The 12,128-nt window shown below is 39.9% G+C and overlaps 1 protein-coding gene across 2 annotated transcripts in view; it reads left to right on the top strand.

The window, feature by feature from the left end:
- ARFGAP3 (ADP ribosylation factor GTPase activating protein 3) overlaps positions 1–12,128 on the top strand; it is a 62,119-nt gene that overhangs the window by 29,212 nt on the left and 20,779 nt on the right. For both annotated transcript variants that reach the window (XM_054542944.2, NM_001132926.2), the window contains 4 exon segments: positions 2,524–2,583; positions 5,944–5,990; positions 7,210–7,349; positions 11,768–11,896. In XM_054542944.2, the coding sequence (XP_054398919.2) occupies positions 2,524–2,583; positions 5,944–5,990; positions 7,210–7,349; positions 11,768–11,896 (376 nt within the window).

Below are 12,128 nucleotides of genomic sequence, written 5' to 3'. Positions count from 1 at the left end.
TTAAGCAATCAGGAAGACCTGTTGCCTGAGGCTTCACCTAGGATTTCATGCTTTAGCACTGGGTGACTTAGTGCAGTCTTGAGTGAACTTAAAGATTACAGAGTGAAAAGGAGAAAACAAAAGAACTTTCACAAATAGAGATATGGGACATGACATGCTCTGCTTGTATGTTCTTGTTCCCTCCTGTTTCCCCAGTGCCCAGAGCAGGTCCTGGCTCCAGTAAACGAACATGTGGTCAGTTGTTTTTCTATAAAATATCATTGTGCTCAGTCATCCTGTTTTGCCTATTTAAATGCCTTAACCAGAGTTTATCTTTTAAATATGTGCAGAAATGAAACAGTAGAGTTTCCTGTAAACCACTGTTGAGCCTGACATTTTAAAAATAATTGTCCTACCATAAAATTCACCCTTTTAAAGTATACAAGTCAGTGGTTTTTAGTATATTCACAAGTTTGTGCCACAGTCACCACTAGCTAAGTTCAGAATATTTTCAGGCTGGGTATGGTGGCTCACACCTGTAGTCTCAGCACTTTGGGAGGCTGAGGCAGGATGATTGCTTGAGCCCAAGGAGTTCAAGACCAGCCTGGGCAACATGACAGGACCCCTCCTCTGAAAAAAAAAAAAGGAGTATTTTCAGCAGCCCAAAGAAACTGCATACCCATTAATAGTCACTTTTTATTTCCCTCTGCCCCTGGCAACCATGAGTCTCCTTTCTGTACCTATGGATTTGCCTATTCTGGATGTTTCATATATATGGAACTATACAATATGTGGTCTTTTGTGAGTGGCTTTTTGAGCTTATAATTGTTTTCAGGGTTCAGTCCTGTTATAATCTCTGTCAGTACTTCATTCCTTTTCATAGTTAAATAGTATTCCGTTGAATGGCTATACTACATTTTGTCTTTTTTTTTTTTTTGAGATAGGAGTCTCACTCTGTTGCTCAGGCTGGAGTGCAGTGGTGCGATCTTGGCTTACTGCAACCTCAGCCTCCCGAGTTCAGTACTCTCCTGCCTCAGCCTCCCAAGTAGCTGGCATTGCAGGCTTGCACCACCATGCCCAGCTAATTTTGTTTTGTTTTGTTTTTTGTTTTTTGTTTTTTCTTGAGATGGAGTCTCGCCCTGTTGCCCAGGCTGGAGTGCAGTGATGCTATCTTGGTTCACTGCAAGCTCCGCCTCCCGGGTTCACGCCATTCTCCTGCCTCAGCCTCCTGAGTAGCTGGGATTACAGGTGCCCGCCACCACGTCCTGCTAATTTTTGTATTTTTAGTAGAGACAGGGTTTTACCATGTTGGCCAGGCTGGTCTTGAACTCTTGACCTCATGATCCGTTCCCCTTGGCCTCCCAAAGTGCTGGGATTACAGGCGTGAGCCACCGCGCCTGGCCCTCATCTTTGTATTTTTTAGTAGAGATGGGGTTTCACCATGTTGGTCAGACTGGTCTCAAACTCCTGACCTCAAGTGATCTGCCTGCCTCGACCTCCCAAAGTGCTGGGATTACAGGCATAAGCCACCACAAGCCCAGCCTACACTTTATCTATTTTTAAAGTAATAAATAAAATAAAAGTAAAATAACAAAGTATGGTTGGGCACGGTAGCTCACGCCTGTAATACCAACACTTTGGGAGGCCAAGGTGGGAGGTCTCGAACTCCTGAGCTCACGCAGCCTGCCCAACTTGGCCTCCCAAAGTTCTGGGATTACAGGTGTGAGCCACTGTGCCTGGCTTTTAATGAAGGCTTCATAGAGTTGCTAACTAGGATCACTTTTTAGGTAAAATAGAATAAACAAGGCAGATTTCTTGGCAACTGAAAATTTAGATTTCTATCATTGATGTAATTGGTATTAGAATTTCCACATATTAGGCTGAGGGCAGTGCCTCACGCCTGTAATCCCAGTACTTTGGGAGGCCAAGGTGGGTGGATCACCTGAGGTCAGGAGTTCAAGACCAGCCTGACCAACATGGAGAAACCCCGTCTCTACTAAAAATACAGAATTAGCTGGGCATGGTGGCTCATGCCTGTAATCCCAGCTACTCGGGTGGCTGAGGCAGGATAATGGCTTGAACCTGGGAGGCGGAGGTTGCAGTGAGCTGAGATCGTGCCATTGCACTCCAGCTTGGGTAAGAAGAGTGAAATTCCGTCTCCAAAAGAAAAACAAAAACAAAAACAAGGATTTCCACATATTAACATACATTGGGTATGTATAGTCCACAGAGGTACTAAGTATCTTTTGACAGGTCACATTAAATCACCAGATCATAAGGGAGAATTTTGAATCATATTAGTTGAAGAGACCACTAACATTTTTATTTGATAAAGCCACTAGATGAAAAATACACTTCTACTTTAATGAACTTTTAAGTCAAAATTCTTATAACGTGAAAATAGAATATACAGCTAAAAAGGTAGGTGATCATTTACAAAATTGGATAAGATATGTAGCACTGAGCAAGTTGAATTATTGTACGTTCAAAAGCAAGTTAGCTGAGTATATTTTCTGCACTAATATCAATGTTTTGAATTTTCAGGTGGACAAGAGCAAGGACCATGTGTGGAAGGTCTTAATGTACCAACAAAGGCTACTTTAGGTAATATGCTTAAAATCCTACATTCTGATTTAAAGTGTATGACTCATTAAGAAAAAAATAAATCGTCTTGCATTTCGCCTAGGCCTCTCACCTGATGGAGTAATATAATCATGACCGAATCTGTTAATAAGATTTTATTAAGCAAAAGATGCTCTCTCTCTCTCTCTCTCTCTCTCTCTCTCTCTCTCTCTATATATATATATATATATATATATATATGTTTTTTATGCTCTCTCTCTCTCTCTCTCTCTCTCTCTCTCTCTCTCTCTCTATATATATATATATATATATATATGTTTTTTATTCATCTCTCAAGCTTCCAACGAAGATGTTACATTTTAACCAGCTTGATAATATAAAATGCAGCATTTGTGGCTGGGGGCAGTGGCTCACACCTGTAATTCTAACACTTTATGAAGCCGAGGTGGTCGGATCGCTTGAGCCCAGGAGTTCGAGACCAGCTTGGGCAACATAGCGAAACCTTAGCTCTACAAAAAAAAAAAAAAACAAACAAGCAAAAAAAAAAAAAAAAAATTAGCTGAGTGTAGTGGCACACACCTGTAGTCCCAGCTACTTGGGAGACTGAGGCAGGAGGATCACTTGAGCCTGGGAGGGTGAGGCTGCAGTGAACCATGATCACACCACTGCACTCTGGCCTGAGTGACAGAGTGATACCTTGTATCAAAAAAAAAAAAAAAAAAAAAAAAGCAGCAATGTGCACATTTAGCCAATATGGCTGCTGATGGTTTTGATTTGTGGGTTTATGTTGGGCTGGCTCACCTTACCGAAATAAGCAGTGGTCAGAACATCTACACCATTCCTTTTTACTCAAGAACTCATTTTCTTCTCTTTCTAATTTTATTACAGGTGAACTTAATCTTAAATTTTTCATTATCAAGGAATTGTAATTTGTAATTGTTATATATTCCATTGCATTAGTTGGAAAGCAGCTGCTTTGGTGAAAAATAACTAAACTGTTAGAAGTGTTCCTGACATTTTCATCATGTATTAGACTCGTCAGAGTTTGGGAGCAGGTTATGTGACTGCTACAATACAAATCTGAAAGAAAGTGATGAAAAGGAAAACTCCCACAAGCATCTTTTTCACACTTGAAATGTAATGACGTTATTCTCTACTCACAGCTAAAGATTGTGATCTTTTGCTGTTTGTGGCTTTATGCTGTCTTTTCCTATCAAAGCACATTCTTATCTTTATATGAAAAAATAAAGACTTTAATTTTGCTGGGTTTCTTAAACATAATTCTAAAGACAATATATAACCTGTAAGTAAAATGTACTTAGAAAATGATTTTTAAGAAACTTTCTCTAAAAGTATTTTTGTGCAATTTAGAAAGTACTGTTATTAAAATAAGAGAATGCTTTATGTTTCTTTTTTTTTTTTTTTGGAGGCAGAGTCTCACTCTGTCACCCAGGCTGGAGTACAGTGGCACGATCTCAGCTCATTGCAACCTCCGCCTCCCGGTGCCTCAGCCTCCCAAGTAGCTGGGATTACAGGTGTGCGCCACCATGCGCAGTAAACTTTTTGTATTTTTAGTGGAGACGGGGTTTCACTATATTGTCCAGGCTGTTCTCAAACTCCTGACCTCAGGTGATCTGCCCGCCTTGGCCTCCCAAGTGCTGGGATTACAGGCATGAGCCACCATGCCTGGCCAAGGATGCTTTATATTTATTTTGGCTAATATGATAAAATCTATATATAAGCCAAGGTGAAAAAGCATGTCACTGGCTGCTTTAGTTGCATACATAATGCCTAGCTAACTTTATTTTTATTATTCTTACTACTTTTTTGAGATAGAGTCTTGCTTTATTGCCCATGCTGGAGTGCAGTGGGTGCAATCACAGTTCACTGCAGCCTGGCCCAAGGGATTCTCCCACCTCAGCCTCCCAAGTAGCTGGGACCACAGGCGCACACCATCACACTGGGCTAATTTTGTTTGTTTGTTTGTTTGTGGAGATAGAGTCTCCCTATTTGTCCAGGCTGCTAACTTTATATTTTCAAATAAGTTTTATGCAGCCATTAAAAAGAACAGTCATGTCCTTTGCAGCAACATGGCTGGAGGCCATTATCCTGAACAAACTAATGCAGAAACAGAAAACCAAATATCACATGTTTTCACTTATAAGCGGGGGCTAAATCTTGGGTTCATACGAACGTAAACATGGGAAGAGTACACACTGAGGACTCCAAAAGGGGGGAGGGAGAGAGGGGAGCAAGAGCTGAAACACTTCCTGTTGGATACTGTGCTCACTATCTGGGCGATGGGATCAAGAGAAGCCCAAACCTCAGCACCACACACAATATACCCTTGTAACAAAACTGCACATGTACTCCCTGAATCTAAAATAAAAATGGAAAATTATAATGATTTTTAAAGTTTTTGGGCTGGGCATGATAGTTCATACCTGTAATGCCAGCACTTTAGAAAGCCAAGGCAGGAGGATCACTTGAGGCCAGGAGTTCAAAACCAGACCGGGCAACATAGTGAGATCCCCTGATCTCTACAAAAAAAAAAAAAGAAAGAAAACCAGGCGTGGTGGCATATGCCTGTAGTCCCAGCTACTAGGGAGGCTGAGACGAGAGGATCACTTGAGTAGAGGAGTTCAATGCTGCAGTGAGCTCTGATCACACTACTACACTCCAGCCTAGGTAATGGAGTGAGACCATCTCTAAAAAAATTGTTAGATTTTTAAAAGTTTTTTAAAGTTTTTGAAGAGTAGAGCTTAATAAAAGAATTGTGGCATGGTGGCTCATACTCATAATTTCAGCACTTTGAGAGGCTGAGGCAGGAGCATCAGTTGAGCCCAGGAGTCCAAGACCAGTCGTGGGCAACATAGTGAGACCCCCATCTCTAAAAAAGAAAAAAAATAGCCAGATGTGGTGGTGCGCACCTGTGATCCCAACTACTCAGGAGGCTGAAGTGGAAGGATCCTTTGATCTGGGAGGTAATGCCACTGCACTCAGCTAAGGTGACAGAACGAGACCCTGTCTCAAAAAAAAAAAAAAAAAACAGTTGTTTTAATATATTTTTTAAAATGCTCCTGAAGAAAGTACTGAGAGGGACAAGTTCAGGCTCTATTTCTCTTCATTGTACTGTTAAAAAAAAAAAAAAAAATGCATTTTCTCTGAGTTTGGAGACTGCATGGAAATACTGAGGACTCCATTTTGACAAAGCTCTGTCAATCTAAAATATGCTTCTCAACTTGAGTCTTCTGGATGACAAACTAGTGTGGAAAATGTTATCATCTCTTAAATAATAAAGTGCAGTATCTTAGAATTTTAAAAGACACATAAAAAAATTACTTCTATTGGTCTTACTTTTTAATTTTTATTTTTTGGCAGAGGTTTCCTCTATCATAAAAAAGAAACCAAATCAAGCTAAAAAAGGCGTGAGTATTATGTACTTTATATATAAAAATCTGGTAGTTAAGCTTTAAAACTAAAAAGCCACTTTGTCATTTTAGTTTTATTCTTTTGAACCATCTTGTAATAAATGTGGCTTTGATATAAGGAGTCTATATTTTGTTCAAAGAGATTAATGTTATACTTACTGAATTTTTTCTAGAATGATTATTTAACATTTTTTCTGTCCGTGACAAGAAAAATTAACAAAGGTCCCCTAGGAATTTATCTCCTGCTTGCGTAGATCAATAAACAATGACATATTGTGAGGCTTAGAGAGTAGCCATCTGGTGAGCTTTCAGATACAGCGATGCATTGCAGAGCACCAGCTCTGGAGGCAGGTGCAGGGTTTGAATTCTGGCCTTGCTATTTATTGGCTGTGTGATCTTGGCCACACTGTTTAACTTGTATGAGCTTTACTTTCCTCAGCCCTCTGTATCCAGGGGTTCTGCATCCATGGATTCAACCAACTGCAGATCAAAAATATTTGGGGGGGGGAAAAAAAACAATAGGCCAGGCGTAGTGACTCACTCCTGTAATCCCAGCACTTTGGGAGGCCAAGGCAGGTGGATCACTTGAGCCCCGGAGTTCAAGGCCAGCCTGGGCAAAATGGCGAAATCTCATCTCTTTAAAAAATACAAAAAGTAGCCGGATTTGGTGGCCCGTGCCTATAGTCCCAGCTACTCGGGATACTAAGGTGGGAGGATCGCTTTACTACAGGAGGCAGAGGTTGCAGTGAGCTGAGATGGTGCCACTGTACTCCAGCCTGGTCAACAGTGTGAGACCCTATCTCAAAAAAAGTAAAAAAAAATGTAAGAATACAACAGTAAAAACAACACAAATAGAAACACAGAATTAGTAACTATTTTCATAGCATTTACATTATTTAGGTATAATAAGTAATCTACAGATGATTGAAAGTATACTGGAGGCTATGCATGGGTTAAATGCAGATATTACGCCATTTTACATAAGGGACTTGATCATCGCAGATTTTGTTATCCACAGGGTCGTGAAACCAATTCCCCCATGCTGAGGGACTCCTGGAATAATACTAACTTCACAGAGTTCTGAGGACTAAGCCAGAGAACAAATGTAAAGTGCTTGTCACAGTGCCTGGCAGGTCCTAACCATTAGGAAATGTTAGCTGTAGTCACAAAAGCTTTCAAACAGCTCGTGTAGACTATAGTCTTATATATCTTTTAGCTTGGGGCCAAAAAACGAAGTTTAGGAGCTCAGAAACTGGCAAACACATGCTTTAATGAAATTGAAAAACAAGCTCAAGCTGCAGATAAAATGAAGGAGCAGGAAGACCTGGCCAAGGCGGCACCTAAAGAAGAATCAATGTAAGTTTAATTTCATTATATTAATACGTTTTCAGGGAATAAAACTATTAACTCCAAGATTTGCTTTCCAAATGCCATGTATTTTTGTGGGGGGGGGGAGGGGAGGGTACTGCAAAATTTAGTTTTATGAAAACTGATATTGCATTGGCATGTGGATTGGAAGGGAAAGAGACGATGGGGGCAGCAACACTTTCTGCTGAGGCTGTAAGGGCAAGACTGGAGTGGCGTCAGTGAGAAGGGAAAGACAGAGATGCATGGAGGTGTTTACACTTGAAACATGCTTCACATTATTAGAGTTAGGGAAATGCAAATCAAAGCCACAATAAGATACCACTGTGTACTCTCTAGGGAAGCTATAATAAAAAAATCAATAACAAGTGTTGGCTAGGATGTGGAGAAATTTGAACCCTTGTACATTGCTGATGGCAGTGTGAAATGGTGCCACTATTGTGAAAAACAGTTTGGCAGTCCTTCAGAAAGTTAAATGTAAAGTTTCTATGTGACCCAGCAAATCTACTCCTAAGTATATACTCAAGAGAAATTAAAACTTACATCTATGCAACCACACACAAACTCGTGCATGAATGTTCATAGTGACGTTAATCCTAATAGCCAAAAAGTAGAAATAACCTAAATGTCCACCAACTGATAAATGAGAAAGAAAATGTGGTATGTCCATACAATGGACTATTACTCAGCCACAAAAAGGAATATAGTCCTGATATGTGCTACAACGTGGATAAACCTTGAAAAGTTTATGCTAAGAAAGAAGCCAGTCATAAAAGATCACATGATATGATTCTGTCTGTATGCAACGTCCAGAATAGGCAAATCGGTAGAGACAGAAAGCAGCTTACTGGTTGCCAGGGCCTAGGGGGAGGAGAGAATGGAGAGTGGCTGCTAATGGTCCAGGCCTGCTTTTTGGACTGCTGAAAATGTTCTGGAGTTAGTGGTGATGATGGTACAACTTTGTGAATGTGCTAAAACCACTGAACCATGTACTTTAACAGGGTGAGTTTTACGGTATGTGAATTATATCTCCATAATGAAAAAAGTATTTATAATCTGAAGCCCTGTTGGACTCTGTGACTAAATTCTAAATACATGATGGAAGACTATGGCTCTGGTGGTGTCTCCAGAGGTTCTGAGCCTGGATCTTGGAGAGGGAGAAAGAAGAGTTTCAGAGAATGAAGAAGGTGGAATGATCGTGTGTGTCGGGGGCCTGCCTGAAGTGGAGGAGTTGGAACGATCATGTGGAGCACCTTAAAGTCAGGCTGTGGTTGTCCACTTACCCGAGAGAAACAGCTCCTTCAGCGGTGCTGTGATGAAGGGGCGTCTCAGGAAAGTGAGTTCGGTAGTGATACCAGGCCAGGAAGAGGGGAGGGAACTGGAAGCCAGGAAGCCAGTGAAGAGACCGGTTTTCTGTAGACATTTGTAAGGCTCTTGAGAGGTTTTCATTTGTGTTGAAATCAGAAGAGAAAGATGGTCTTCTGGAAACTGTGACTGTACCAAAGATCAGGAGAGAAGAAGGGTGGGGGGTGCATGCCACACAGAAAGGAAAAGTAACCTGGATCCCTATTTTTTATGTGTGTGTTTTTTAATGGTGTTTTCTCTTACTTTCATGTGTATTTTATCTGTTTTAGCTTGAGTTACTATAGACTGTATGATGAAGAAAATAACACCTATTTTATGAGGTGGTTTTAAGGATTAGTTTAATAGCTTAAATGCTCATTGAAGTGCATCAAACAGTACCTGGCACATAGTAGGTGCTCAATAAATGCAACTACTTTTCGTACTGTCTTACAGTTCATACTGACAGTTCGCTAAGATGGAGTTTATAAGGTAAACCCAAATAATTTGAAGTTGATAGTTGTTTCTCTTTGTCATTTAATTCACAGAACATAGGGGGCAGCACTGAACTGTATTTAGGTCGAATATGGTTTGAAATGCTTTGTGTAAAAATTTACGTTGACTTGTCACAGACTTTAATTTCTCTTACTAAGCTAAGTTTTTGATCCTGGCAAAGGGAAAGGTTAGATTTGAGTCTTTCGATGGCTTCTCTTGGTATTTGGGAGTAGGCTCTGTCCAGATTACTCATGCTTGAGGTTTTTCCAGAGCGTGTGTAAAATCGGGCCCTGGTCAGCTTCCTTCCTGCAAGTAAGCTGGATGGAGAAGCTGCAGGTAAGCTGGATGGAGTGAAATCTGGTTGTTACTTCTAATATTAACAAGCTAATCTTCCTGAAAACAGGAAGCAACAACCAGACTTTACTTGTATCTTTCATTAGGAGTGTTTAATACATCACAAAAACAAAGATGCAAATCAGAAGATTTATGAATTTGATTTGAGAAGCCAGTTTGGCAACTTTCATGGCCTTGTTCAGAACAGCCACACCACTGTGCCTTAACGACCACCACTGCCACTCAAACCCGTAGAAAGTACAGGTGTTTTATCCTTAATACATGAGTGTTATTTTGCAAGTTAGTTTTTTTAATGGCTGTAAATAAAGTTATTTCAGCTCAGTAAACTGTCAGAACAGTGTTGTTCTTGTACTGTCAGAGTGTGAAACTAAATGGCCCATGCAGCATCCTGGTCTCCTTCTAGCAGTTTCCCAGCCCGTCCTCAGAGGCTCTCTGTGTGCCCATTTGGTAGGAAGGAAGGAAGGAAGAGGCAGAGCTGCCTTGAGCTGCTCCGCTTGTTTGATCTGTGTCCTGCAGTCCTCCTTTGAGCCAGTACCTGTAAGCCCTCCTGAAGTTCTGAGAAACGCGGTGTTCTGACTTCTTAACTCTGTTGGTGCTTCCAGAGAGATGTTCTCGTAAGCATCAAAGTGCATGCTTTTAGTGAGTGACCCAGTCCCATGTCAGATTACCTGGGAAGGAAAACTTTTCCATCTCTTATCTTTCTAGTAGAACCTTTTCATCCCCATGCATCTTCTTCAGAAGAATCTGTTGCTGTAATTACATGTATTCATGATTTTAAACAGAGCTATTGTATTCCTCCAAAAGAAAAAGTAGTATTTATTTGTTAAGGAATAAAATAGCCATAACCTGTTCTGTAGGAAGAGTAAGGAAAACAAACTGCCATGTGAAAACCAAAGAAATCTTGCTTGACTCATTAAAGAAAAGAAACAGCAAAAGCAAGATTACTTTTTCCTAATAAGAAATTCTGGCCGGGCGCGGTGGCTCACGCCTGTAATCCCAGGACTCTTTGAGGCAGAGGCGGGGCAGATCGCCTGAGGTCAGGAGTTCCAGACCAGCCTGGCCAACATGGTGAAACCTCGTCTCTACTAAAAATAGAAAAATTAGCTGGATATGGTGGCAGGTGCCTGTAATCCCAGCTACTTGGGAGACTGAGGCAGGAGAATCGCTTGAACCTGGTGGGTGGAGGTTGCAGTGAGCCGAGATTGCACCACTGCACTCCAGCCTGGGAGACAGAGCAAGACTCCATCTCAAAAAACAGAAAGAAATTCTGTTGTCTTTCCCTGTTACTATGCAGAAATTTATTTATATTACTAGGAATTTATACAATGCCTCTTTTGCTAGGAATTCATGATATTTTACATGTTTTTATAAAGTGGATGATAACTTAGAAATCCTTGTAAGTTAGATAGATCATTTTTCAGGGCCCTGAAATGTGCTGTCTCACTAAAATATGATGCAAACTGCTGTTCTTGCTATATAGGCATAGTTTTCTTTATGAAAAATTAAGTCATTATTGCATTTTTAGAAATCTGAGAGCAAGGACAATGTTTTGTACACCTTTTTACCCCTTTGGTGTCCTGCTTGTAGCAGATATTTGATTTTAAATAGAAGAGTGGTATATGACTGACTAGTAGTGCTAAAGAGTCTATTAGCTGATGAGTGACTATCCCATTTTAAATGCTCTCAGAAGCCTGATTGCATAGAGATGTATCTACAAGAAATTATTTTGTAAATGGAAGGATCCTTTTACAATTAAGTAATAGCCCCTTAGTTGATCTATTTGTAAGGTCAAATTTATATATTTATTTATTTATCTTGACTCAAGATGGACTAGTGAGACTAACCTCATGCTTTGTTATGTCTTGTGGGAGTGTAGTAAAATATTAATCCAAGTAAGAAATCTTGCTTTTCACTATCCCATATGGAAGTGATTTGGGTATACATTATGTTATTATACAATAATAGGTAATGTGAACTAAACTTGAACAGTGGTATAGGTTGAGCAGCAATGAGAAAGTGGCTGTAAGCTCATTCAAATTTTCTTAAACGTCTATTCAAAAAAGGCAGGTAGAAAAAACTCCAACTTGCCTTCATAATTGTTAATTATGGAAAGAATCATGAAGCTAAAAGTATAAATTACATGTTTAATTTTGCTTGCTATTTTAATATAAGAACAAAGGATTAAAGCTAAATTAAGGAGTATTTGGTTTTTCTGGCAGTGTTTCATCATTACGATTAGCCTATAAGGATCTTGAAATTCAAATGAAGAAAGACGAAAAGATGAACATTAGTGGCAAAAAAAATGTTGACTTAGACAGACTCGGCATGGGATTTGGAAACTGCAGAAGGTATGTGAGACTGCTTTCTTGGAGTTAGAATTTAAAACAGTGTGCCAATCATCAGTGGATTTTTCTTGGACTGTGTTAGTTTCAACTTTAGAGATTTTTTTTGTTATTCATTAACTTCTCTAATTATTTTTGCTTTGCTCTGGTATTCAGTATAACATGAAAAATTTCAAATTTGGCTCTTTAAAAGAAGGAAAAAGGTCTGGCTCTTCATGAAGCACCTACCAGAGAGGAA

The sequence above is a fragment of the Pongo abelii genome, chromosome 23 (genome assembly GCF_028885655.2).
Source record: "Pongo abelii isolate AG06213 chromosome 23, NHGRI_mPonAbe1-v2.0_pri, whole genome shotgun sequence".
Classification (NCBI taxonomy): Eukaryota; Metazoa; Chordata; class Mammalia; order Primates; family Hominidae; genus Pongo; species Pongo abelii.
This window is presented reverse-complemented; position numbering and strand designations above follow the sequence as displayed.